The sequence below is a fragment of the Carassius auratus genome, chromosome 2 (assembly GCF_003368295.1).
Source record: "Carassius auratus strain Wakin chromosome 2, ASM336829v1, whole genome shotgun sequence".
Classification (NCBI taxonomy): Eukaryota; Metazoa; Chordata; class Actinopteri; order Cypriniformes; family Cyprinidae; genus Carassius; species Carassius auratus.
This window is the reverse complement of record NC_039244.1, coordinates 5,501,609-5,529,283: the sequence shown is the minus strand read 5'-3', so window position 1 is coordinate 5,529,283 and position 27,675 is coordinate 5,501,609. Positions and strand designations below refer to the sequence as shown.

The 27,675-nt window shown below is 36.6% G+C and overlaps 1 protein-coding gene across 4 annotated transcripts; it reads right to left on the bottom strand.

Annotated features, from left to right (window-relative positions):
- Window positions 1-126: 126 nt before the first annotated feature.
- Window positions 127-27,428, bottom strand: LOC113113809 (paired box protein Pax-3-like). 4 transcript variants are annotated; one of them, XM_026280308.1, is made up of 9 exons: window positions 27,018-27,428; window positions 25,922-26,157; window positions 25,170-25,296; window positions 24,772-24,927; window positions 11,828-12,027; window positions 11,040-11,205; window positions 10,586-10,809; window positions 3,930-4,175; window positions 127-1,748 (listed from the first exon to the last, which is right to left on the bottom strand). In XM_026280308.1, the coding sequence occupies exons 1-9, from the start codon at window positions 27,100-27,102 to the stop codon at window positions 1,731-1,733; spliced, it is 1,458 nt and encodes a 485-aa protein (XP_026136093.1). In that variant the 5' UTR covers window positions 27,103-27,428; the 3' UTR covers window positions 127-1,730. The 4 variants fall into 4 exon arrangements, with proteins under 4 accessions (XP_026136093.1, XP_026136079.1, XP_026136102.1 ...); XM_026280294.1 differs by having other exon boundaries at window positions 25,170-25,299; window positions 27,018-27,427; XM_026280317.1 differs by having other exon boundaries at window positions 10,586-10,806; window positions 27,018-27,426.
- Between the last annotated feature and the right edge of the window lie 247 nt (window positions 27,429-27,675).

Sequence of the window (27,675 nt, the reverse complement as noted above, 5' to 3'; positions counted from 1 at the left end):
TGCAATTTGTTGTTTATTCCCACAAGCAAATGTAGAAGGCTTATTAAAGAAAGAAAGAGGAAACGAGAGCAAGCAACAAAGATGGGAAAGAAAAAATCAATTTTTTAAGTAAAAGTCACGAAACGATAACCTTGAAAGCAATTTATTTATTTATTTTCGTATAAATAGTAAATAGTGCTGCATTTTACACATTATCCATCAACCATTATATGCAGTCGAGAATCAAAAACAAAACATGAAAGTATAAAACAACAAGCTACAAAATAAGACATGAACAATGTGTTACAGAGACAGAACAAGAACTTCATCTGAAAGGTGACATCCATCCACAATATGGAATGCTTCATCATCTGGAATCTTTTCTTTGCATGAAAAACAACTTAAGTTTAAAGACAGATGATTTTTTTTTTGAGCGAGTGAGAACAGATGAGTGTTTTTGAGGTATTGAGTGTGTATTGCACTTTCCTTGGGTTTGTTTGTGGCCTGTGTCTCTCTGAATGTTCAGAATAGCATACTACCATACTACTAATGTTTCAGTATGCAGCACTATGTATATTGAATGCAACTGTTCTGCATGCAAAACTAGCTAGACGACCTTCTACACAATATTATATTCAACATTGCAATGCATTCGACTTGACTTTCCTATTCCATTGTAACCAATAAAACTAAGTATTTTATTTTTGTTTTTTCGACACGTCATCTGCCAAATCAAATTAGATTAAAAAATGCAACAGCATTTACAAGGTAGCATGCTACAATTTGAAATGCATTGCATTATTTTAGTATATACTGTAGTATACAGTATGCAATAAGCAGTGCAATAGTATTCTATTCTGAACATCACTTCTGTCTCATAATAACAGGGTATTTTGTGTGTGCTCAGATGACTGGTAATAAAGGGGTCTGTGTTACATAGCCTGTCCGCACCACCGAGGATCACACTCCATCGTTTAAGCCGGTGAAATGCCATCAGACACTTGAGTGCATTCCATTTAGTTCAGCCTCTTTCTCTCTATGAAGAGGACCTGAGAGCGTTGTGTCGAATGTGAGCATGTTCTTGTCTATTTATAAATTTATGTATGAATGAGAAATAAGGAAAGTTGGCACATCAGTCTTTTCCGAGCCCTTATTTCCTAAATATATCAACAAAATCAGTCTCAACCAAAGAGTCACCAGCAACCAGCCACTAAAGTGCGTCCGTCAGTGGACAGCTGATATCAGAGTATGGCACCACACTCTTCCCTGCCATTCCATGCTGTTTATAAGCACAGACTCAGTCTTTGAGTTGTTTATTTGTCCTTTTTTGTCCTTTCCCTTTGTCCTCATCGTGTCCCATGGCTTGTCGTTCTTCAGGAAGGAGGCGGTAAGTGTCATCAGAACGTGTGATACCTGCTCCAGAATGGTAATAGATATATGGAGAGGCAGTTTTGTCCAGGTCTAAACTGTCTAAAACCCGTCTTCAGTCCTGGTCCTAAACCCAACCCAACCCCACCCACAATATCCCCCTCGTAAAACAACTCAGTTGCACTTTGGACCCACAGGCGTCAGAGAGGAGCGCCGTCACCGCTGGCCTCTCCTCAGCGCTCCTCGAGCGGGAGTTTGAGGAAGCATGGTCATTTTGGTCAAACATTCAAGAGGTGAAGGAGAGCTCAAGTGCAAGAGTTTACAGTCATCCATAGATCTCTTCATCTCCTTCCTGTCTGTCTTCATTCAGTCAATGCTGGGTTTCAGATAATGAAAGGCACCTGAAAGACATTCATTTAAGGTCAGGGTTATTATCTTTATTTACAGATAAAACAACTTATGAAACAACATTTTAATGGATTGAAATCAAATAAATATTACCGGAAATAAAATAAAACTCATTTTATTTCAGTTAGGTGCCAAGGCAGCTTTTCTCATTTTCGTTTAGTTCAAGTACTAAAATAACTACGACTGAATGAACTAAAATAAATAAAAAATGTCTGGACATATTTAAATCAAAACCTAATCAAAATGACAGAACCACACACACAAAAAACCACTAAAAGCTTCATGTAATATATGGTTACACATTTTTATTGAATATATAAATCAAAACAAATTTTAATAATAAATAAAATACATATTTAAGAACTATATATATTTAGCAAATTTAGCATTTTTTTTATATGTTTTTCTTTTTTATATATATATATATACACACACACACACACACACACACACACACACACACAAAATTACATGAATTACATTATAGTAAGGTCTTGGTAGTCTACTAATGCCTCATGGTGGGCTCCGAGTGGGAACCAGTGACATAAGTATAAGACTATACCTACATAGCCTTTGCCAAGAGAAAAAAAAAGAAATCAAAAGTTTGCAAAAGCGAAAGATCCAACAAAACACAGTACATAATTGAGCGAGCCAGTGTGTGCCAGTTCAACTAAAAAGACAGACAGAGGGAAAAATTAAGAGAGATTGAGAGAGGGGGAATGAAAAGAGAGTTGTCCTATATTTAGTTCAATATGGATCAGAGTCAATGATCAACAGCAACTACAGATCTGACCTGTCTGAAACACATGGTTCTAATATCTGCCCGCCATGGGCCATTCTAATCCTACACCAGACCCCCGCTAACTCCTCCACGGACCCCCAGCTCTGTGCTTACAGGGTGCGGACCCCAGCAAATTAATGATATCAAGATGCAGTCCTGGACTGGGCACTCGACGTGCAGGCCTGGTGTGCAAGGCCTCTGCTCCTCTCATTTCACTGTGTGTTTGAGTGGATCATGAACGATATCTTTGTTACCCAGAGCTCATTACATGGCTGGCTGACGGATGTCTGGAGCTGATGAGATAGAGCTCATCTCACAGGGTCATGAAAGGGCACGGGTTAAGCATCATAAACCACGACAGTGTTTACCTGTGTGGATGCCCAATGGATTACAACTAACTAATGTTAACCCATGATTACGTCTCCGATTAAAAGACGAATACTTCACTGAAAATAATTTCAGCTGATGTTTAGATGATCGTGTTTCTCTACAGAATCAATGCAATTTTTCAAAAGTTTCCTGGCTGATCGGTAGTGGTTCGCACGATTATGGCAAGCTGTGGTAATGCATTCTTCAATAAAAGTGTCAAAAAGTGTCAAATGTAAAAATATATTATTAAACCAAACAGGGATGGATGTGACTAGTAGTGAAAGTAAGATTAAACAACTGTTAATGCACTTTTGGACTGTTGTTTAGAAAGTTTTGTGTGGTTGGACAAACAAAACATTTTCTTAAGAATTTGAACTGCTCTTTATTAAAGAGATTAATTAAAGTCATCATGAAATGGAAATTCACTTATCTATTTTCTAAATGGATTTCATTGATCTAATTTGAATGATTCATCCATACATATATTTTTATTTATTTATTTATACATTTTTTGATCTTGTAATTTTCAATCAAAATATCATAGCTCGACCAGACAGTGAAATGACAGACTTCTCTCTGGTGACTTATGCAGGGCTTCTCCAATTTTGCCTGCATAAATGAAACCACCCCTTTCTTACAACTGACTGCAATCAGATATGCCTTCATCCAATCAAAAACCGATGAATTGAACTACACGGTTTCTTTTCGATTAATCCATAAATTAAAATATAAAACTACTTTTTTATTATTTTTTTATTATTTATTTTTTTGTTTACTTGATGTACTAAAATAAATACAAGTGAATTTATAAATATTAATGACTAAAGAATAAAAACAATTATAAAGATAGGCATATTTTTTTAAATAATTAAAAACACAAAAACAACAAAATGACTGAAAATTGTATTAAAATTAAAGTGAAAACAGAAAAAAAAATCGAAATGAATAAAAACGGTGATAGTGTCTATAAAACACACACAGACACACACATCAAATCCAAAAACTGAACTTTGCTAGTATTCACCTTACTCTGCCCATACTGGCTGTACTGGTAAGATGCCACGTGGTCCACGCTGTACCCGGGTGAACTGTAGCTGGAGGGGCAGTAGGACTGGGAGCTGGGCAGGCCTGACAGAGCCTCCAGTCTCTGAGAGGAGTGGCAGCTGGGAGCCATGCCTGTACTGGGCTCCAAACCGCCCGTCAACGGAGAGAGGGCAAAATCACTCTGAGGCTGGTGTGGCACTCCACCGGGATTCAACAGCCCCATCACCTGAGGAGAAAAAATAACACAACACTTTAGGATAATCTACTTTTTTAACAAGCAAATTGCTGAAAAGACCAATTAATTTCCCTGCTGTTCAAGCTGGTTTATGCTCGTCAGCTAATACAGGTACATGGCCAATTTTGGTAACAGAGTGAAATCAGAAAACCACATTTAATCATCTACATGCTTACAAATTTTTTTTTTCTCATTTTTTAGTTTTATTTCAACAATTCTTTTTTTTTTGTTTAGTCTGAGTTGAAGTATTAAAATAACTAAAACCAGCTATTTTATTAAATGTTTAGTCATGCAGATATGCCTCATTTTAGGCATGTATACTTTTCACATCTTCTCACAGCACAGTCCATTAGTATTCAGAACTTCTCAAATTTACTTATTTTTTTTACACATGGATTAACTTAAGACCTCAGATCTATCACAATTCTTCATCTTCACCAAACAAAACAATGAGAATTCGCTTTTGTTTTAAACTCTGTGATGTAAAATGAACTCAACATACCAAACTGAACATAATGACAACGTTACAGTTTTTAATTCAATCCGTTAAGAAACCCCTCCTTTTATGAAACACCAGTGGGTAACACGCATCTGAAATGATTTGATGACAGCGAGTGAAGATCTCTCCAGCTCTCACACAGCGTCTCTGGCCGCCCGTGTCTAATGCACACAAGTGACAGACGCGAGTGTGCCATCAGTGTCTGTGAGCTCTCAGACGGCGCTTGATGGGCCAAATACAGATCAGTTCCCTCCTTCTGCTAATCATTAATCAAAACCAGCCCAGCCCAAAAAAATCTCCTGCACACCGACCCCATGAACAACCGATCGGCCCACTTTCTCCATCCAGAGTCCATGAGAGTCAAATTATTCCCCATCCTGCTGGACACATGGTTCTTTTTAAACCATTACCCGGTGCAACCAAAGAGGGGGAGGAGTCGGTCGAAAGGGGCTGTATTTCTTTGCCCGGTTAACATTTTCCTGAAAACAAGTCTAAGTGTAGTGTTGTGTGTTTGAGAAGAAAGCTTAGCAGATGAAAAAAAAATGAGAGTAAGAAAACAAAGGAAGAAAAAAAGCTTGTTTTATGGGGTTTTCTATCAAAGTTTGATGTTAAAAACCAATAGAATAAACAAAACATGGAATAAGTGTCCCTTACGCTATGAGAAAATGAATATCAGTTGCAGAGAACATTTTATTGTGTACAGTAGGTGAGTTTGCTTAGATTTTCTTTAGGGCCAAATTTGTCCTCAGACATAAGCTAAATCAGACAAAAACCACCCTATGGGGACATCTGGAGAGGTCCTCAATTGGAAAAACAATTCATTAATAAAATCTTTTTTATTAAAAAAAAAAACTATTTTAAAGTGATGAAAATGAAGGATGCCAGTCTTAGATCTTAAATGACTGCCTCAATAGTATAGCCACAAAACATAACCAATGTGTATTAACATGATTTTAGAGTTGAAAACATGCTTAATAGTCATTTCTGTCTAAGGTTATATTTAGTTGTACAATTCAACACTTAAAACTCTAAAATTACTAAAAAAAATTATTAAAATGAAATAACACCCAAAGACTAAATAGAAAAGTTAATGTAAGTGTTTTTATACAATTATATACAATTTAAATGATTTTGTATGTAAAATGTTTATAAAATTAAACACATTATACAGTACATGATTGTAAGAATTTCAACATTTTAGCATTTAAATCCTACAGATCAGCCCCATTGACTTTCTTTTTTAAGCATCTTTATTTTATAAGGTTTATGCTTTTTAAAATCATCAAATTGAACTTTGTATATTTAGAAAAATACAGAGGTTTTACTCTGCAAATATATTTACTCATCTTCATTTCTATTACACTGCCATGCCTAAAACTGTAAAATGACTATAAACATGAATGAAAATGAAATAATACACACATTCTAATAGAAAAGGTATTGTGGATGCTTTTATAATTTTAACATTTCTGCTTTTAAAGCCTCCAGAAATTGTTGACATTCACTTCTACTTTTTTATCCTTTTTTTTTAATCAGTGAAATTTTTTTTTGTGTGTTAATTATTCCACAAATGCTATTAAATGAACTTAACTTGTACTGAACCTGGAATATTCCTTTAATATAAAACAATAGGCGTCTATGGTGTTTCCTCATTTAGCAAGGAAACCATGTGTGTTTGTGCGGTTAACTCTTTTACAAGCAGTGTGAAGGGTCATGAAATTCCTTTTGGGGTTCATCTTCAACAGCTGTTCAGAAGAGAAATGGACTGAAAGCTCTAAGCACTCACAGATTTTCAGGAGCTTTCCCCACCTTGCAGATAACTCGGGGATCACACGAGCTGACAGCGTATATCATGTACAGCAGTGCATGTGTGAGTCACACGCTGATGTGTGATGCTTAACAAATGAAAAGCACATGGAGGTTAAACTCTCTTGTTCACCTCCCCATGGGGGGCCTGGGCCCAGCTACATGTGAGGTGAAAACTAAAATGTTCCTTCCATGTCGAGACCACAGACAGCAAAAAGCTTCCTCATAAAACATTTTCCCAGCCAGCAGGAATATGCACGTATACCCAGCTGTCCGGAGGAAGCAGCCCACATTCACCAGAGCTCAAAGAGCAAAAATGCATTGTTCTCAATTACATATAACATTTTTTTAGAATATTTCAGATTAAATACATTTAGGAATTTTTGTGATAATTTATTTTCTTTTTTTTTTTCTTTGTTTTTTTTTTTTTGTTTTTTTTTTTTTGTTTTTTTGCTGTTGATGTTTCACAAACTGATTGATGAGTTTAAATTATTTTATCAATTTGGACTATTTATTTAATTTCAACTCTGCACAAAAATATTATACAAACCACTGCAGAAAAAAATCAACATGTTACTATGATCATTTTCAGCACTTTTTCTTGAAAGGAGAACAGGCTACAGCTGCAACTAAACTTTTGTATGACTTTTTGCAGTTTTTGAACTATTTGAGACAATGAACAGGACATTTTTTGGGGTAAAAAGAAAATCTTGAACCAATATATAGGTCAATTATTGTTCTTGTACAAGTAAAAAAAAATTCCATGTTTCTTTTTTAAACATTTACCATGGCAGTGATTTAGTACCCAAATTAATTAATACTGTAACAAAAGTATCGCTCATTGTGAGCTAATGCATTACCTAATGATAACCAACGGGTCATTGTTGTAAAGTGTTACCAAAATGTATTTTTCTCTAAATATGCAGAAGTTCACAAGGAAAGGGTTACACACATCAAAAGTATCATCTAAAACATCAAAAGTAAAAAACAGACACAGACACTCAAACACACACTTCCGTACACTCACAGACACACAACACACTATTATTCACACAAAAGAACTGACGTGGCTGTAACAATGTAGCAAAATTGAGCAGAAGACATAAATAAGAGGCTGAGATCAGATTGATTAACCTCTGATAAAGCATCCCTATTTATTTGTGTTGCATTTTTGTAAAAAAAAAAATAAAAATAAATGTTATGTGTAACAAAATGTCTTTCTCTGTGCTCAGGTTTGACTCTAATAAAATTTATGCCAAAATGGACAATTCAAAAGTAATGTAAAATATTATATATATATATATATATATATATATATATATATATATATATATATATATATATATATATATATATATATATATATATATATATATTACATAGATTTTACTGAAAAGAAAAGTTACATTTCAGTTTTTTCATTTCAGACCCCCAAATGAACAATGCCAGGGGGTTAAAAAGCATAAGCTTTGAAATAAAGAATTCTCTCCATGGATTTGATACGTATCAATGTTTTATGCTATTTCCATTTAATATCACTGTACTATCATATTTTTGTAATTAATAGATAAAAATAAAATACGTAATTATAAATAATCCGTTTCATTCGCTAATAAATTGCAATCCAATCTGCATGGACCAGCCTCCTCAGCACACCCTGAATCCAAGCTTATTTCAGCATACATTAAACCACAGATAAATACATAATTCAAACAATTAGCCAACAAAGTGACTCATTTGCATAAATTACACAGTGCATTATGGAGGGTAAATTCTCCCATTCCAATCAATTAAGAGTCCAGAGCTTCCCATAATTAGAATCTCAGACACTGAGAGTTCCAGCATCGTCATGACGATGAGAATCCCTGCCCTTCAACAACAACACAACAGCACTAGCTGACCCTGTGCCAGGTTACAAACACACACACACACACACACACACACACTAATGGCAATAACAGACCGAGTGTGAGTATGAAAGCTACCTGACCTTTAAGTCATTCTTGACGCAGGAATGCTGCCTTAATGACTAGGAATTGGTTCTGATTACAAACCCTGCTGCTGGGGGCGCTACGATTAGACACACTTCAATTAATACGTCATGTTAAATAACTTTGTGCAGTTCAATTAATGTACACAAGGCAATGGTCCAAAGGATTCTTTATTTCATATGGTTTACGGTTTTTAAAATCGAAAGTGAACTTTTGCATATTTAAAAAATAAAGACGGTTTGGTAACACTCTACAATAAGTATTCATTATTAATGTTAGTTAATGCGTTATCTTACATTAACTAACAAAATGCATTAGATTTATTATTTTTTGTTAATGATAGTTAATATACAAATACAGCTGTTCATTGTTAATCTTTTATTTTGATAATGTATTAGTAAATGTTGAAATGAACAATAACTAAGATTAATAAATGCTTTAGAAGTATTTTCAGTGATAGTTCATGTTAACTAATGTTATAGCTTTCCAAACCTGTATGCTATTACTTTTTTCACTTAACAAAAAATTGGGAACAAGCGCTTTCAACCCTTGAAAAAAGAAAGAAATGTACCATAAAAGTGATTTATTCTGGAGTCATGCATTTATAGATTTACATGAGGAACAGACCCAAATTTAATTTGCATGGACTATTATAATACTTTAGAGGTGTTTTCCGGAGAATGACAACCATGGAAACAATGAACTACTGTTTAATCACAATGTTGTACAAGTTTGGAACAACATAAAGAGGATGAGTTTTTTTATGGGGCACTGTCCCTTTAACAAAAATGTTATTATTTTACCATAACATATCTAAACAATTGGGATGCATTTAGTGTTTTCCATCTTACTGGCAATCTTACTGGCTTTCATTGCTTTTTTGTGTGTTTTGAGAAAGAACCTCATTCTCAAAACCATCTTCTGTCTTATAGCCCCAGGGGCGTTTTCTATCTCAGCCATTCTATTTTTTTCCTCTGCTTCCATTTCATTCTCTCTCTGTCCATCTCTTTCATTCCATTTATCTGTATCACGCAGCACTCGGAGGGGTTTGAGTTTGAGGACAGCACCCAGAATGCCGCTCGTGTCTAACTACCGGATGCTTTGAGGCAGTTAGGAGCTCATTTTCTGGTTGTTAGCACGTTGAGCGCAGCAGGCGAGCTGACAGATAACAGCTGATGAGTGTGTAATCACAAATAATTGTCTTTCACTTCTCGTTTCCATCATCATCCTTTTAGTCGTGTCCTAGCCCTTCTCACACCTTCATTCTCACATTCACTCACATTGCCAATCTGCTTGTTGGTGTAAAAACACTACTGGTTAAAAATTTGGGGTCAGTAAGATTTTATTTTATTACATTTTTAAAAAGAAATCAGTATTTTTATTCAGCAAGAATGCATTAAATTGTTCAAAATTGCCAGTAAAGGCATTAATAAAGTACTCAAATAAATGCTACTTTCTATTTAACAAAAAAAATAATAATTATAAGAAAAAAATCATATCGTGGTTTACAAGAAAAAATAAATTTAGCAACCCAATCAGTATCATGTGACACTGAAGACTGCAGTAATGGCTACTGAAAATTCAGTTTTGCACCACAGGAATAAATTACATTTTAAAATATATTAACATTGAAAACAGTTATTTTAAATTCTAATAATATTTTACAAATTTCCACATTCATATTTTTCATCAAATAATTGCAGCCTTGGTGAGCTGCAATTAAAAACGTAAAAAAATAAATAAATAAAAAACGTACCTGCACTAACTTACGAGATGCTCAATGATATCTTTAATTAGAAAAAAACCCCACTAATTTATAATCACATAAGAATTATGACTGGTTCATTATCATTTTGTTTTACACAACCATTTCTCTACCCTTTCTGAGACTGGAATAAAAAAATAAAAAAAGTGTCTTTTGGGAATAGAACTTCAAGATTTCCTTGTAGGACCCTGTGTGATTGCCTAACCTCTTTGCATGTAAACTGAGTAACAACGTCCCAACCATAACACAGACTGTTTTTTTGGAAACCTCTAGCAATCTGTCAGTTTATACAACCGTATACTGTATGCTCAAACTGTATGTGTTGTTAGATGATACTGACCTGTGATTGGAGGCTGTTGCTGATGGTGGGGTTCACTGGGTTTGCATGGCCCGGCGCGGCCACATAGCCATCCGAGTAACCAGAGAAGCCATGACGTCCAGAGGAAAGGCAGTAGGCCGAACTCCCATCCTGGGCCCCCGGTCCGCTGCCAAGCCCAGTCTGATGCACTGAGGTGGGGGGAAGAGGCTGGGGCCTGTGCACAGTGCTGGGCTGCTCCGATACTGCTGAGAGAGAAAGAGAAAGAGAAAGAGAAAGAGAAAGAGAAAGAGAAAGAGAAAGAGAAAGAGAAAGAGAAAGAGTCTCCATTGTCACATGATCCTTCAGAAATAATTATTTTTTTCTTTTTTTTTTGGAAACCATTTTACGCATTTACATTTTTTTTAATAGAATTCTTTAATTATACGGACCCCAAACTTTTGAACAGTGATGTATTATTCTGCTTTACAGTTCTCACCTTGTGAGATGGATGAGGGAGGGTAAGGGCTGTCTGCCAGCTGATAGGGCTGAAGACTCGACATCGAAGAGGCTGGGAAACCACCAGGTATCAGGTGATTAAACGCCATGAGCTGATTGGCTCCTGCCTGCTTCCTCCAACGAGCCCTTCTATTACTGAACCAAACCTGCAGGACAAACATTATACTTATATTTAACACTCATACACTGACTGTTTTTATACCCAGCGGTGCCAAATTTAAAACATGACACATTTCAGTATGGACTTCTCATAACACCCCCCTTTATTCAGGAATCAGATTTGGCACCATGTTATTCCTATAAGAATGTGTTTGTGTGTGTCACGTATCTGAGTGTACACAGGCACTCTTTGTGTGTTCAGTAGCCGAAAGCTTGTTTTTGTCTGATTGCGATCGAAATATCTGTGCTCATTAAAAAGCGATGACATCATGTCACGGGTTCTAGTTTAATTAGGTTAGAAGGACCTAATAATAGAGTTTATTAAAAGATTCTGTTTTGGGGGGTTTTCTCAGACAGAATACTAGAGTAAAAGCAAGAGGTCAGACGTGGCACAAAGAAGCCTGTGTTTATGCGAGTGTGTCAAGTGACTTCAGGGCAAGGGGTGCAGAGCTAAACACTGGTAAATTTAGTAAACCACATTTATATTAGTTTATGAGACTTACCAGAAAATGTGTGCAGAGTGATAATTTCTACAAAGTTACAGTGCCAGTAAGAGAAGGGGATATGGTCACACGATTAACAGGAAGTCAAGAGTTTGTGTTAATGTACCTGTACTCGTGCCTCGGTGAGTTTAGCTCTCTGAGCGAGCTCTTCTCTGGTGTAAATATCAGGGTAATGGGTGCGTTCGAAAGCTCTCTCCAGCTCCTCCAGCTGCTCGGCCGTGAACGTGGTCCGACTGCGCCGCTGTTTCCTCTTTAATGGCAAACCCGGCTCTGAGTCCACATCTGAGCCCTCGTCTGAGTGGCTTGCTATAAAGTAAACATTAAAATGAGATTATTATGAAATAGAAAACAAATCAAGAACTATGCTTTCGGTATTGAGATATTTTCATTTGTTTCATCAAAGAACAAACTTTAAACGAATAGTTCATGACTTGGTCCATTTCGTACAGAAAGCTATTGTATTGTATATTTGGCTAGATAAATTGAACGCAATATTGTTGAAAGTTATTTTGTTTCCATTACCTCAAAGTTAAAGGCCATTATATCTAACACTTGCTCTTATCCAGCACTCTGTGTTTAGAGACACAAACACACACATCAGCACTCGCTCATATGCAGGTATTATTTGGGGTGAAGGTGGACCGAGTGAGAGGTTCTTTCGTAGCTAATTCAGCAGAAGAGAATGTTCGTGTGTGTGGACTAAAGCTAAGGGAATCTGTACCCAGAGGAGGGGGGCCCTATCGAATGATTAGGCTCCTCAAACTAGCGTGACAGCCAGCTATTGTCCAGTAATACGCCTCGAAAGCCCCCGTCCAGAACTCGCCAACGCCACATCTGCTTCGTCTGACACTAGCCATCTCCTTTCTCTTGTTCGCTCTCCCTTAGATTTTCACCCCCATATGGTTAAAAAAAAACACAATGTAAAAAGACACCCAGACATTTTACCGCACCCACAGACCCTTAAATTAAAAATGCAATCAAAACCATCCGTTAAATGTACTTTGCATTGAGTTTTAGGACAAATTCAAGTAAAAAAAACAACAACCAACAAGTACGGTATTAAGAAAAAAGTTAAATCTGCAATGTGCCAGTATCATTAATTTTCCTTTGATAATCTACATAAACTCATCTAATATGGTTTTACATTTGATATGTAAAACATTTGTTTCCTTTTTTCACAAACAGAAATTAATTTGGACTTCCCAACTAATATGCAGGTGTATTTATCCTGCAGAGTGCAAGCAAGAGAAAGAGTGAGGAAGAAATAGAGATTCTGAGGTTTAATTAAAAGTGAAGAGTCAAGAAAAGCAAACCCTTCATTCTAATTCCTGGAACCATACAGGAAATGCTGCATCTCTCCGGGCATCTCACGAGAGTTGGAAAGGAAAGAGAGAGACAGGAAGGGAGGGTGACTGCTCTTTTACCACTCATTAATGTTACAGAAAATCTCTTTTCATGCCATTTTCCCCAAAAGTCTGGACTATTTCAGTAGACAGCACCTGAAATGTACAGCCAGTTATTGAGGATAATGCATCTTTCTTTATAAAAACTTCATGAAAGCCCTCAGAGAACTGACTTGCAAATTAAATAAGCACATAAAAACATGTTATTGTCCCAAAACTAACATTCAGAAATCAAACCATCAAGTCAAGTCACTTTATGGTTTGGGTAAGTAAAACATCTCTCTTTTCATTTTTTTCTTCTCATAATTCCCTTGATTTTTTATCAATACCGCTGCAACAAAGTCAAATAAAATGAAATCACATACAAAAAAAATCAAAATCAGAAAATAAATAAAAAATAAGTAAATAAAATACAAAAAAAAAGAAAACAAGTAAATAAGCCAAAGCTTCTACCATTATCACTGCAAGAAAGTAAAATGATACAAATAAAAAAGGATTTAGAAAACATGAAAAACAGTTAAATGCGTCAAATAAAATAAAAAGTAAATCAGTAAATAAATAAAATAAAATAAAATAAGTAAATAAATTTAAATAAATCAATAATCAGCCTTTCAATAAATTTACAAAAATAGAAAAAATAATTTATATACTATAAAAAAGCTAATAAAATAAAAACAAATTGGTTGATAAATAAAAATAAAAAAACGTATTGGCTGCAAAAAAGTCAAACGTTACAAAAAAGTAAATAAATAAAATAACAAAATAAGATTAAATTAAATAAAAAGATGAAAATAAGTAAGTCAGTCTATCCCATAACTGCTTGGAGTTTCTATCATTGATGCGAAAACGTCAAACGCTACAGTCTGTAATCTGTAAATGACACTGTTGCATTTGTCTCTTTCTCTCTCTCGTGCTCCCTCTCTCTCTCACTCGCTCCATCTCTTTTGGGGAGTTATTTGGCAGTCTTTTGTTGGCCTGTTTAGTGAGAATGGTGACTGAGCTCTTTGGAGTCTGATTTCCACGCTCCATCTGTAGGTTCCATGAGCTCGGTCCAGGCAGCATTGAGGCCCCTGTCACCTGCCTGGCAGGGGGCGGGGGGGAGGTGGGCACAATGAGGGCTGGACGCAGGGCAATGGGGGCTCCGCAGGGGAACAGCGGGGGGCCACCCCCGAACCCTTCCTCCTCCACGGCCAGGGGGTTACAGAGGTGGAGGTGGTGGGGGGTGACGGGGAAAGAGCGATACGGAGAGAGTTAGGGGAAAAAAGGAAGCGAAGAGGGGGCTGATCGCTCAATGGCACCTGGGGGACTAGTTTAGTGACTACTGAAGGGTGTGTGGGAATAGCGATTCTAGTTTTAGATGATTGTCAGTCCCGGACTCGTCCATCATGTCCATACAGCATTGACGTATGCTAAACAGGCACTTCTCTCTCAAATCTATCATTCCGTGATTTTTCTTGGATTTTTTACTTCACTGACATAGAATTACAACAAACAGCATCAAGTCGGACTAGAGACTCATTTACATCATAAACTAGATTCAACCTGAGAATCAGATCAGACAAAAATTGCTCCCATAATTCCCATAAAAAAAATTATATAATAATAAAAAATTTCAAAGCATTAAAAAATGTAAAAAGTATTTAATTTCATCTGAAGAACCAAAAGCCTGAAATCTCCTAGAGCAATACATTTAACATACACATATATATATATACTTTTTTTTTCCTTTGGAAATTTGTGAAAACACTTTTTAAATGGTTTAAAATGTCACTGAGAAAGTTTGAATTCTCAATGAAGACTTGCAAAGAAAAATATCAAATTTTCCAAAAAATCAAAAGCCTAAAGTCTTGCATGGGAAAATAAATAAATATCCAAAATATATATATTATAATAATATATTTAGTCTGGAATTGTGTCGAAACACTATTTCAATTATGTATTAACTTCTCAAATCAATCAGGGGTTTTCAATAATAAAATAAAAGGTCTTTTGAGCTGAAAGCATCCCATATTGTTAAACAGCGAGACCGGCAGAGTCCCCAGAAGATTCCCAGAGTTGCTGTCCATCAGAATTTCAGCAGGACAGGAACCACATACTGTGACCACTTCCCACAGCATACCTGTCCCAATACACCACCAACCGCTTAATCTATCTATCTCCTCTCCCTCGCGCTCATCTACTCTGTATATCTTTGACTTTTGACAGAGGTTTTGTCTTTCATCAGCAGAACTCTAATTAAAATGGACAACTGAGAATCCAGCTACAGTGAATGATATGATTTGCACTTTCACTTTCATGATGCACCAAGAAAAAGAGAAAGAGAAAAAGACTGAGGAAGCAAAACAGGTAACGTGGACCACATCATCTGCATAACACTAAGAGAAAAGATATTACCCAATAGAATATCATTTTAAAACAAGTATGAAATAATGGATATAAGAACTAGGGGTGAAAACATTTGCTCTGACAAAATAAATTCTTAAAATTAAAAAAAAAAAATCATTTAAAACCTGAAATTACACTCAAAAAAATGCTAAAAATGTAATTTAAAAAATATGAAAAATATGGAAAGTGTAACTGAGAAAAGTGTTGACTGAGGATCTGGATATGATGGAATTCTACATCTGCAAATAGGTATAAAATATTATTTTGTATATAACAAATTAATAACAAAATATTTTTATTACTAATTCAAATCAAAACAAATTTCTTTACAAAAAATCACTCAGATTTCTTAAATAGTTACAAAGAAACATCAAGCACATTGAATTAAATTTGAAACATGAAACTCTTTTTACATATTCGAAAAATAATTTAAGCACTGTGATTTTACTTTAATGTGAAAGAGAAACTTTATTGTTTCTTTAATTAACCTGCTCAGCTTCACAATACTTATATATAATAGGTAAAATGTTGTAATTGTTTAAATACGCCACTAGCAGTAGGAGGTGTTGCATTTTATGAAGCCTCTAACCACAGGAAGAGTCACCAGTAGAACTTTTGTTATTTTGTGAACGTTAATTCATGATACCAGCGCATGGTGCCTCTCGCTCACGCATCAGATTTATATTCCTCTCACAAGTAGGACAGACCCCACAAACCTGCAGCCTGCCAGCTACACACAGCATTTATCAGTGCGCTCCAGAAAGAAGAGAGAGAGAGAAAGAGAGAGAGATGAGCGCTCTGCTGAAAGAACTCCGTAGCATTCGGATGGACGTTAAAGGGGTTGTGGTGAATTCCATGCATAATCACAGAGAAACAAGAGAAGGCTGAAAAACAGAAGCCAAAATGACGCAAAGCAAATGCAGCTTTGTGCAAAACTCAAGAGAGTTTGCTGACTTTAAAATGATGGATTTGGAAACCCAAAGGAAAGCTATTGCTCAAAGTTTGCTAATTTCATAGCTCAAAAGACTTGATTGAGTTCTCAGAAACGGTTCATTTTTAAAGGGATACTCCACCCAAACATGAACATTCTGACATGATTTACTCACCCCCGTGTCATTTCAAACTTTCTGTCTTCTGCGGAACACAAAATAAGACACTTTGAAGAACGCTGGTACAACCCAAACAACATTGGAGCCCATTGACTTCTAATGCATGGACAATATCTCCAAATGTGTTCCACAGAAGAAAGTCATGCGGGTTTGAAACAACCTGAGGGTGAGTAAATGATGACAGCATTTCTGAACTATCACTTTAAGGATCAACTTTGTATTAGATGCTTCTCCTAAGATTTCTAAAAACTAAAAAAATGAGTTGATTATTGACATAGAAAAAACAACATGAATCAGATTAGAGTTGTTGAGAAACATTTGCTTTTTTTTTTGTCTGGTAACTTGTCAAATCTGAGCACAGCCCGAGACATTTTGAGGTCTGTTCTGCAACATGTGAGATTACAGGGTTCTTTTTCCTCAGGAGAAACATCTGAGAACCTGGAAGCTCCATGTGCTGAAGCAATTGAGATTTTAAAGAGATCCTTTGTGATTTTTCTTCAGGAAAGTCAGGTTGGTAACTGTAATGCAAAACACACTTTGACAGGCAAAAACAAAGAGAGCAGATAAAGTGAAAGTAAACACAGGGATGTCCACAGATGACCATCTGGGCAGTTTATAGCTCCTGGTAGGGGAGAGTCTTCTCCTCCTCGGGGGCTGTTAAATGGTTGGGTAATTGAGCTCGTGACATGTGTTCCCCAAACAAAACAAAAGAGAGAAGAGACAAATGAAGCATTTATTTGCAGCGTGGAGGAGTGCTAGCCCTTTCAGCCTGCGCCCCAGCCAGCCACTGGTGAGTGAATTAAGGAGTATATAGAATCCCAGCAGATGTAGGGAGAAGAATGGTTAACGGAACGATCACGACTCCATCTGGGGTTGGCATTTTGTTAAGAGGGAGGAGCAGGGAGTCAGTCAACTCGCTAAAGAGCCAAGACCCCAGCAGCTGCCCCGAGAGAAACGAGAGCGAGACAGAAAGAGTGGTAGATGGAGAAAGAGAGAGACAAAGAGGAGAAGAATGACTCCCAAAGATCATTTTTAACGTTGCAGGTGGACTAACATGTGACTTGGACAGACTTTTGGACAGTATCATCCTTGAGATACTTTCTGGATGTTAACTATACATGCCTGACCAACTGCTAAATATGACTAAACTGTTACCATGGTACTGAAATATAGTACTATTGTATCAGGGGAAGAGATTTCTTTTGTGTGTTGCCTTTGTGTGTGCAAATAGGTGCACAATCCAAAAGTTCTAAAAAAGTGTATCAAAATGCCATGAAATTGCTCATATCTTTTTATTTTTTATATCACTCTATAATAAGTCAATATATATATATATATAATACTGTTCAAAAATTTGGAGTTAGTATGTTTTTAATAATGTTAAAATAACTTTCTTATCCTCTCCAAAGCTGTATTTATTTTAATCAAAATTCAGTTCTGAAATATTATTAAACATTTCAAATAACTGTTTTCTATTTTAACATAATTTTTATGGAGTTTTTTCATATGCTGCAAAGCTGAATTTTCAGCATTATTACACCAGTCTTCAGTCTCACATGATTCTTCAGAAATCATTCTAATATTTTCTGATCAAGAAACATTTCATTTTGTAATGTTGAAATCAGTTGTGCTGCTTAATATTAATATTTTCATGGGATTATTGGATGAATAGAACATTAAAAAGAACAGCATTTATTTAAAACAGAAACCTAATAACATTATAAAAGCATTTACAGTACAATTTAATGTTTCCTTGCTCAATGAAAGTATTAATTTCATTAAAAAATAAAAAAAACATTCATAGAAACTATAAAAAAAATCAAATCAAACTAAATGATGGTTTAAATTCAAAATTCAAAATGAGGCTATTGAGTTCACAACTGTTGTATTAAAAAGAAATACTTTTTAGACCGACACGAGGACCATAAAGGAAAGATGCTGAGGCATTATGGGTTCTCTGCATGCTTTGCTCATTATAATGTCTGAACGCTACAGAGGTGCCTGTTGCAGCATGGAATCGCTCCTAACAACGGGACAAAGCCAAAACGCAGCACCCATGCAGCGATCACACCGCGGGAACACACACCACATGCTCCTAAATATATGAGTGCTCATTACACTGACATCACATTATACTAATGTTCTTGACTCATGCTTTCCTACCAAACATGCACATGCTAATCTGACAAAATACAAATGCGCCATCCATAAACTGGTAAAAATATAGTTTACTTACTCCTTACTACTTACGTAACACATTATTTTTATTAGCTACTTCCACCCCTAAAGTAATTACAATATAATATTGAAATAATATTGAAAAAGATATTAAAAATATATATAATATTGTGAATAAGTAAAAGTATATAAAAGTGAAAGTTTTACAAAGTTAATAAATAATATATTATATTTTTCTGTGTTAAAAGAACAGCACTAAGTGTCTACAAAATGAGCTAAATAGCACATCTAAAGCTTATAAAACCACATATGAAATGTATAGTGCAAACGTATAATGCAACAGTTCTCATTTGTCTTTAGTTTCAAAAGCATTTATTGACCATCATAGAGAGTCTGTTACCTGTCACACTGAACAAACACATTATCTTAACCCGCACTTCCAACAGAGAGGGAGTTTGCACAGCCACTGACCCAGGACTCCCCCTTGACCCTGCCCAGCCACATATTACCCACTCTGGGGTACGAATAAGGGTCTGACAGTCCCATGCAAAGCCATGCAGCCCTGACTCAGATACATTCACATTCAATAGGAACTTGGAAACCACACTAAGTGGGTAAAATATCTGGCATTTCAAAACACAAAAAAGGGGTTTTACACCCTAATTCCAAAAGAAACCCATTTTAAATGTTAAATCTGATGGAATTCGCATCAATGCAAGTTTTTTAAGCCACCAAAATACCATTCAGTCAACTTAATGGAATTATTGACATGAATACAGTTTTTTGTTGAACCTAAAGCACTTCTAAGAAACATTAAACAACCTTACATTTTAACTTTCAAAGGCTATGCTGAAGCATTTATGGTGAATTATGAAACATAAGGTTCACAAACCTTCACAACTAAGCATGTAATTGATAAGAGGCACTAAATAAAGCATATTTCAGTTGTAGTATTGTAAAACGACAGTTTCCTTGCAAATTTGACTTTAAAATTAGGATGAAAATAGGTGAAGACAACAGTTGAAACGCGTTTGAAGTTCCAGTTGATGCCAACCACATTCTTTAAATTCTCCAAAACCAAATGAAACAAATCTGAAACAAATCAGAAATTGCATGTTTGAATTGGAAATTATGATTTTTGCTCTTCTAAGTTACGTGTAGTAGAGACAGCAAGTTAACAAAGATCTACTGTAGAGCTGGAAGTCATGAGGCTGGAGCCACAGCCACTGAAATCTTCCGAACAACTAGATAGAGAGTGAAAGTCATGATTTCAGTCATGATTCTGCTGTAATTTCTTACAGATTCCCATTCTCTGTGCACTCTCTCCCTCTCTCACCAGCATCATTCGGCAGTTAAGAAGTGAAGTTCTTCAAGTTAAGTGATTGACAACAGCGTCTCGATCTTCTCAATTAACTGCCTCATTGTGAGTCTTTATGGCAAGGCCCCTGAAACCCTCGACCTCTCCTTTCCCCTCCTTTTCATCGTTCCTTTGCCAGAGTTTCACTCACTAAAACACTTGCAAGAAAACAGAGCACTCTATTCGGCGAGGAGCCCCCATTCTCATTGACCTTCTATTGCTCACTTTTTCTTTTGGACACTTCAAACCGTCTTTGAGAAGAGAGGACTGGAAGAGGAGTCCATCAGTCGCTAGGGGCTGGTCCGGGTTTGACCCCGCACCCCCCACTTCAAAGATGGTTTGCATTCATTAATTGTCCTTTGAATTAATATTTGAAGATCACAATGCTGGTGCCAGCGCATAAAGCCGACCTAATGAAGCATACAGGCAGCATTCACTTGGAGATAAGCTCGGTGCGACCGTGTGCATGCGTGTTTTCTTCCTTGGCATGCCACTTGGAAATCGAATTGAATGACATCATGTGGAAATGATGCACAGTGCACAGGCCGTTTCTGAGAACGATGCGCGAATGAAACTACAACGGTGCTACACAATGACTTTCGCCAAAACTGGTTAATCTTCATTACCACTTAAAAACCTTGATTGATGTTCGGAAAACCCGCGCGATCCGTAACCTCGATAAACTTGTGTTTATTGAGAGACAGAAAGAGAAGGGCGAAGATTGTTGAGTTTCGAGAAACAGCTGAATAAAAGGCAGATGATTGCTCCTCTCCACTCCCTCAGGGCCCTGAAATCATGACTGAGGAACATTCCAGCAGAGAGAAGAGCCCTTGTTTACTGATCAGAGAAACAGAACTCTAAAAAATGTATAAAACTAGACCCCCAAGAGCCAGATATGGCTATAGTTGCCCAGTTGTGGTCTAATTTTGGATGAATACATCTGGCTTTACTGTTCAGAGTACATTCGTGGTAGCAGAAAAAATCAATCGTCCCAGAAATATCTGTTTATTATTGTGTGACACAGCTGTCTGTATTTGTGGTGCATCTTTTGCTTGCTCTCCTCACTCTCCCCCATTTTCTACTGAGTAAGTATCCAGTCAGCAAAGCAGGCAAAAGCCCTATTTTATTTACACAAACAAAGTCCTCCTTGCTCTCTCGGACAAAGGCAGCTGAATCTTTCATGTGTTGTCATTGCTTGATTCTCTCTGTCCTCCTGGCTATTGGCCTGCTGGGAGACAATGAGCCCAGGAGAAAAGCAGCAGATTGTTGGAATGCAGCTCAATGAAACTAATTATTACATGTTGACTGCGTTCACCATGGCACGTCTGAAAGCACTAAGCTCATTCAATTGGCCTCCACGGGACTCCCTTTCAAAAAACTTGATCCCTTTGACTGTTTGTATTTCGGAGTTTTCTTTTTCGCCTGCCGTGAATGAGAATCTGCGAGAGAGGGGCCGTGGCTCTTTGATGACTTTAGTTACTTTTAATTAGCTAAATGAGGCTCGAGGATAGTCAGTTTTCCCAAAGTTAATGGTACAGGAAAAAGGAGGGGATGCGCTCATTGTGAGATACGTTTTATCGATTCACATAGAACCATTCCAGCCACTAGAACGATCCCTTACCTTTTTTAAAAACTTTCTTTGGAACGTTTCACCTTTTGTACAGATATAGAAGTATAGATTTAGATATTTGTTGTTTTCTTTATAAACATTTTTTTTTTATTATTCTGGAAAAAAAAGTACTGGTGATTTTATATAAATTATAACTTTTTACTGGAGTTCAAAAAGTCTAAATAATAAAAGTAACAAGTGTTACAACCAAAGAAAAATGTGACATGTTTGTTCTGAGCTTTCTCAGCAAACAGGTTTTAAGAAACATCTCTTGAGGTGTTTGCTCAATCCAGTATTTGTAAGCAATGGTCCTCTACACTGCCTTTTCCCAGACAAATAAATCTGAAGGGGCCTTTGCTTTGATCTCAAGCCTTTAAGGGGCCCAACAATAGGTTTTGAAGGAGCAGGGGCCCGGAGCCAACACACCCCTCTTACCCGACAACTATAGACTCAGCAAACACGTACTTAATCAATATTTGGCTAGAGAACACCCTCTTGATTCTGAAAACACCCTTTTGAGATTTTAACTGTGCACCGAATAGGAAAAAACAACAACTCCCACAAGCAGGGAGGAGAGAGTGAAATACAGACAGCGCAGAATCAGCCCACTGCAAACGAGAGCGAATGGAGAGAGGAGAAGTTTACAGTGTGTCGGTGGAGATCAGGACTCATTGAGTTTTATGATGTAGACACATCTACATGTGAATAAAAGCCAGAGGTGATTGATCCTTCTAGGAAAACAAAAACATTAACCGGGCTTTGAAAAGGCTGTTTTCCTTTCTCCTTTCCCCTCACGCTTCCTTTCTTTCATTCACTGTTTTGTTCTGTCTTCTTTTTTTTCAATGCAGATATAGACATCTAAGTAACTCTGCTGCAAGTCCAGGTTTAAATGTACACAAATACAGCATAAAAAAATAAATAGAATTTTATGCTGAGGCTCATTTAACTGGAAAAAGTAAGCTGAACAACTAAGCAGAAACAAATATAGAGTGAATGCTGTTTAGCATATTTAAAAGTTACAACAAGCAAATAAAATGCAATTATGTCTGTGTCTGATTTGAAACCATCATGACATCATAATGACATTTTATTTTATGCAGCAAGCATTTTTTCAGTGCTTTTGCAATGTTGTGCAAAGTTCATATCAGTCAGCCATCTCCAAACAACAACATATCGACAGTCGTTTGTTAAACTAATTACCAACTGATCTGTATTCGTGATGGCGGTGCTGGAGAAGAGAGAAGGAAAAGGGCAGTGAGGAATGAATGCGCGCCCCGGGCGGAGAGGAAGGGGGCGGGTTTTTGTCCTGAGATGAAAGTGGGGACTAATAAAGGGCTTGATTTAATCTACTAGAAAAGGTTTTCATTGCAATGAGTGAGGATAATGTGCGCCAATTGTAGCGCGGCCCATGACGCGGGGTGATGCGGCTAGCGCGCTCACAGCTCAGGGTTCCTCTCTCCACTTGACATCTAGAACAAACTCCTCTGCGCAAGAATTTCTGAACGGTGGGGGTTAGAAAAACGCGCTGCCTGTATCAATTTCAAGTTAATACATATCATTTCTGGGGGAATGGGGTAAGCTATTGCCTCGAGGCTATCCGCTGTGTCGATGTTAAAATATTTTCGTGATATTTTTACACGTTATTTTGACATTTGAGTGTCACTAATTAAATTTCGCCGGAGAAATTGAGTTACTTTATTTTAAGTAAAATACTATTTTAGACGTGAAAGCGACTTTCGTGAGCAAGCGTCTGGGTAATCTTTCTTTTAAGCTTTTTGTTTCGACTTTCTTCGGGAGGTTCGTGATTTTTTAAAAAAATGATAAGGAAAATGTAGGCTATTATACTTTTTATATTTATGGAAATCTAAAAAGTAGGCCTGTTAGCTAGGCTATGCGTTTAAGTTGAAATCATTAAACAAGTCATTCCATAAATCCACATATTTAAAGGAGAAACTTTATTTTTTTATGGTCTAGATCTGAAAATTAATATACACTAATCAACAGGTGTTTGGTTTTTTTGCTTAAAACGTAGTAACCATTAGGCCTAAAGCATCTAAAAATTAAATAATACCTCCACATGCTCTCGACGACGTTTTTTAGGGTGAAAGGGAAAATTCCAAGACATGATCTAGCTAAAAATGGACACATTATTCAGGCCTCGAAGTCTATAAAACACTTCTGAGCAGGGACTACGGTCATTCGTGAATAATTCATCTCTCATTGCCGGTTCATAATGTCCTCTCTGCGCCTTTTGTTGGACCGTTTTTTCTTCCTTTCTTTCCAAATTTTGAAAAGCTTGGAGTCTTTTGTCAGGACCAAGCTACTGCTAGGCCGAGCTTTGTCCTGGGGAAACTGAAGCGTGAGTCTCATGGACTCTTTCGCTTTTGTTTCCCAAGTTCATCCTCAAGTGTCCGATTGTGCACCGCAGGAGCGTCTTTTAGTGAACGCTATTCTTGGACAAATGTTTGATTTACTGATTCGGCCAGTTTCACTCCAGGGACGTCTCGTTTTAGGAGGTTAATCTCTGATGCTCCTCAATTCAGTTTCAATGAGTTTAAGGAAATACACAAAAAACGCTAAAAAAATATTATACTGCAGACATGGACCATTTTCCCAGCAATCTATTTAGCATTTGGTGGCAAAAGACTCAAAGTGAAACATTAAAAGCGATATCCACACGAAAAAATAAATAAATAAATCAAGAATAAATGTGCTTGTGACAATCACGCAATTTCTAACGTAGGCTACAGGCCTACGCTACTTTTCCAACAACATCAACAAAAATTATAATTTTATAATTATAATTAATTTTTAACAAAATAGCATTAAGAATAATAACGGTAGTGTTATAACTATTATTATTATTGATGAAGTAGAAGTAAAACACATTTTATTACCTATACAAATATATGCCTAAATATTTTCTATCCACAATAAAATGTATGAGGATACCTGATCATCTCAGTTCCGCATGAAAAAAACAACAACATAAAACTCGTCAAAACTTACATCTGTCGCCAAGAATCCCGTCGATGCTGTGTTTGGCTCTTCTTTCGTTTTCCTCGATCTCCCTTTTTTCCACTTCGTCATCATCATCATCATCATCCTCATCCTCATCTCCGTTTCCACCAAATTTACAGCGCAGCATGCGGCTGATGGAGCTCACTGTGTAGAGGCAAAAACGCTTCATCAAATTACATTATAGAAATCCACTTGTTGACTGTGTAAACGCTTGAAAATGTTAGGCCACGAGGCATTTAAAACGATCTTACACATATATATATATATATATACATATATATATAGGGTTGTTGTTGTTGTTGTTGTTGTTTTTTTTCTCCAAGCAACAGGTGCTGGAAGCAATATCTTTAAAAACAAAAACTGCAGATATTAATACATTTCAGTACCTGAGGGCACGTTATTTCGATCGCAGATTCCATCTTTCAGAAGTTTATCCCGAATCTCCCAGCTGAACATCCCTGGATTCTCTCTCTTGTATTCTTCGATTTTCTTGTCCACATCGGGAGTTGTGCTCTGCTTTCATTACAAAAGTGACATAATGATTACATTTTTATATCGTTATGCCATTTTATGAGAACTTACAAAATATCCACAAACGATTATAACAAGAATGTATAGATACGATCGTCAGTTTCTATTTAGTCATGATTATGTGAATATTCACGAGACGGTAGGCCTACAATTAATATGGCATTTAATTTATTGTTTTAAGTCATAAGATATTAAACAAGCCAATAAAATCGGTATTGAAATCTCTTAAAAATAAGTATTTGACGGACTGATGCCATAGAATAACTTTTTATTCTCTAATTGTTTGAGAAACAAATAAGCATTAGTGCTTTAGAGAAAAATTAACTGATCCGAAGAACCTATATGGACATTTTAGAATAATACGAACAACAGATTTTATACAATGAAAATTGTTTATTGTGGAAATGATTTGCTGAACTTAAGGTGCAACACCATAGTCTGTATTGTGTACACTCTTTAAAAAATGGAAGTCGTTAAGTCAAACACCACACTTTATTTGCAAAACTCCATATTGAAATGTTAAACTGGGATGAGCTTTCTAATAAATTCAATAATAGCCTACAATTCAGCACTAGCAGCACATGAGAAGGCCTCGGTGATGTCCTACCTTGGGTTTGCTGCCACCAATAGCACCGGGCCGAATGGATCCCGTCTCCTGGTACCTGCATAAAATTTTGGACACGCATCCGTGCGACACGCGCAGCTGTCGGGAGATGACGCACGGTCGTATCCCGTGATGGGCCATCTCTACTATCTTGTGGCGGATGTGATTGGGCAGAGGGCGTCCGTTTATGAAGACTCCACCGAGCTGGTTCACGCGGCCCTGGCCTAACGGCGTGGAGACTGCAGTAAGAGAGGGGAAAGGTTGTGTCAGTGACTAACAATTTATATAACAATTTACTTATGCTAAAGTGAAAATATATTTAGTAAAGAAAGATATATTACCGCACACTCCCTTTTAAGTTTACGCGTTCATAGTGTGCCGTTATATCTTTCTTTACAAAATCTTTTTTCCATACTTGCATCACTAAAAGTTGGCTTTAATGCTTCGTTAAAAGTTCAAAATAATCAAAATTATGACAGATATGTTCTCTGCTTATAATGCAAAAATAACCACAACAACAATAAAACTAATACTAGGCCTACTACAAATAACTACTTTTAAACACTGGCCTACTACTAATACTAAAATGTCAATTAATAGTTATAATTTGCAGATATGTTACTTGTTGACAGAACATTTGTTATATTTTACATATGTGTTTTATATATTTAAAAAGTATATAAAAGTTGACAAGTTTGTAAAATGTTAGCCTATATATAAACATATAAACAGTTAATAAGGCAAAAGCCCATTTTTTTACAAAATGTTAACGTTGCATTAAATACGTTTCAGTACATTAGACAACATTAAAGATTTCATTGTTAAAAAACACTTTTTTTTTTTTTTTTTTTTTTTTTTGTAGTTGTGTTTGTTTCATCTTGAAATAGAAAAGTCATTCGGACGCTGGTTGGAAGCTTATTTCACAGCACATCATCAGACAAAATAACCCAAGTTATTTTTTTATTTTTTTTGCAATCTAATTTAAATAGACTGTTTTAAATGTCACTTCTTTTCTCCAGTTAACACTAACACATATCAACTTTGTGAATACTTCTAAGTTCAGACTGTTCTTTCGTAAGCACAGGAACTAACACCTTACCCTCCAAGGAAAAGCCTCCTCTCGGGTAGTTTTGGGGCGGCATTGGGCGCATCATCCTGGAAATGCCCCCCGCTAATGCGGTCATATCTCCTTTGCAAGAAAGAAACGGGTGAAAGGAGCACTTGAGAGAAAAAACTGACGTTATCCAAAGGAGAAGCACAGCTCTTCAAGTGTCAGTGGATTGCTGAAGTATCAAGTATTCAGCTGAAAACGAAAAGTGAACTTCAAAACGTCGCTGCTGATCCTCGGAAGTGAATCACGGATATCCAGGTCTTCAGTCGTGGTTTATCTCAGCGCAGTTTGTAAGATAAATCTCTCAGAGCTTCGTTCAGTTGTTGATGACACACTTGTTGTTGTGAATTGAAACGGTGATCAGTGGCGAAACATTTTATCAGTTGTTGAGCTGTTGGCTCCTTCTACCCATCGACGGCTGTGATTGGTCGAGGAGGGAGGGTCCAAAGACTTGGGAAAGCATTCTGATTGGTCCAAAACCTTAAACTTTCTTGTGCTGTGACCTCTGGAGTTCAAGGGGATTTGTCACCGATAACACCCTCAGACATAAACGGTGATGCTGAGAACAATCTGGAAGATAATAGTGATGTTTTCTTCATGTATTTGAAAACATTTCAGTTTTGTTCAATGCAGTGGTTTGGAGACG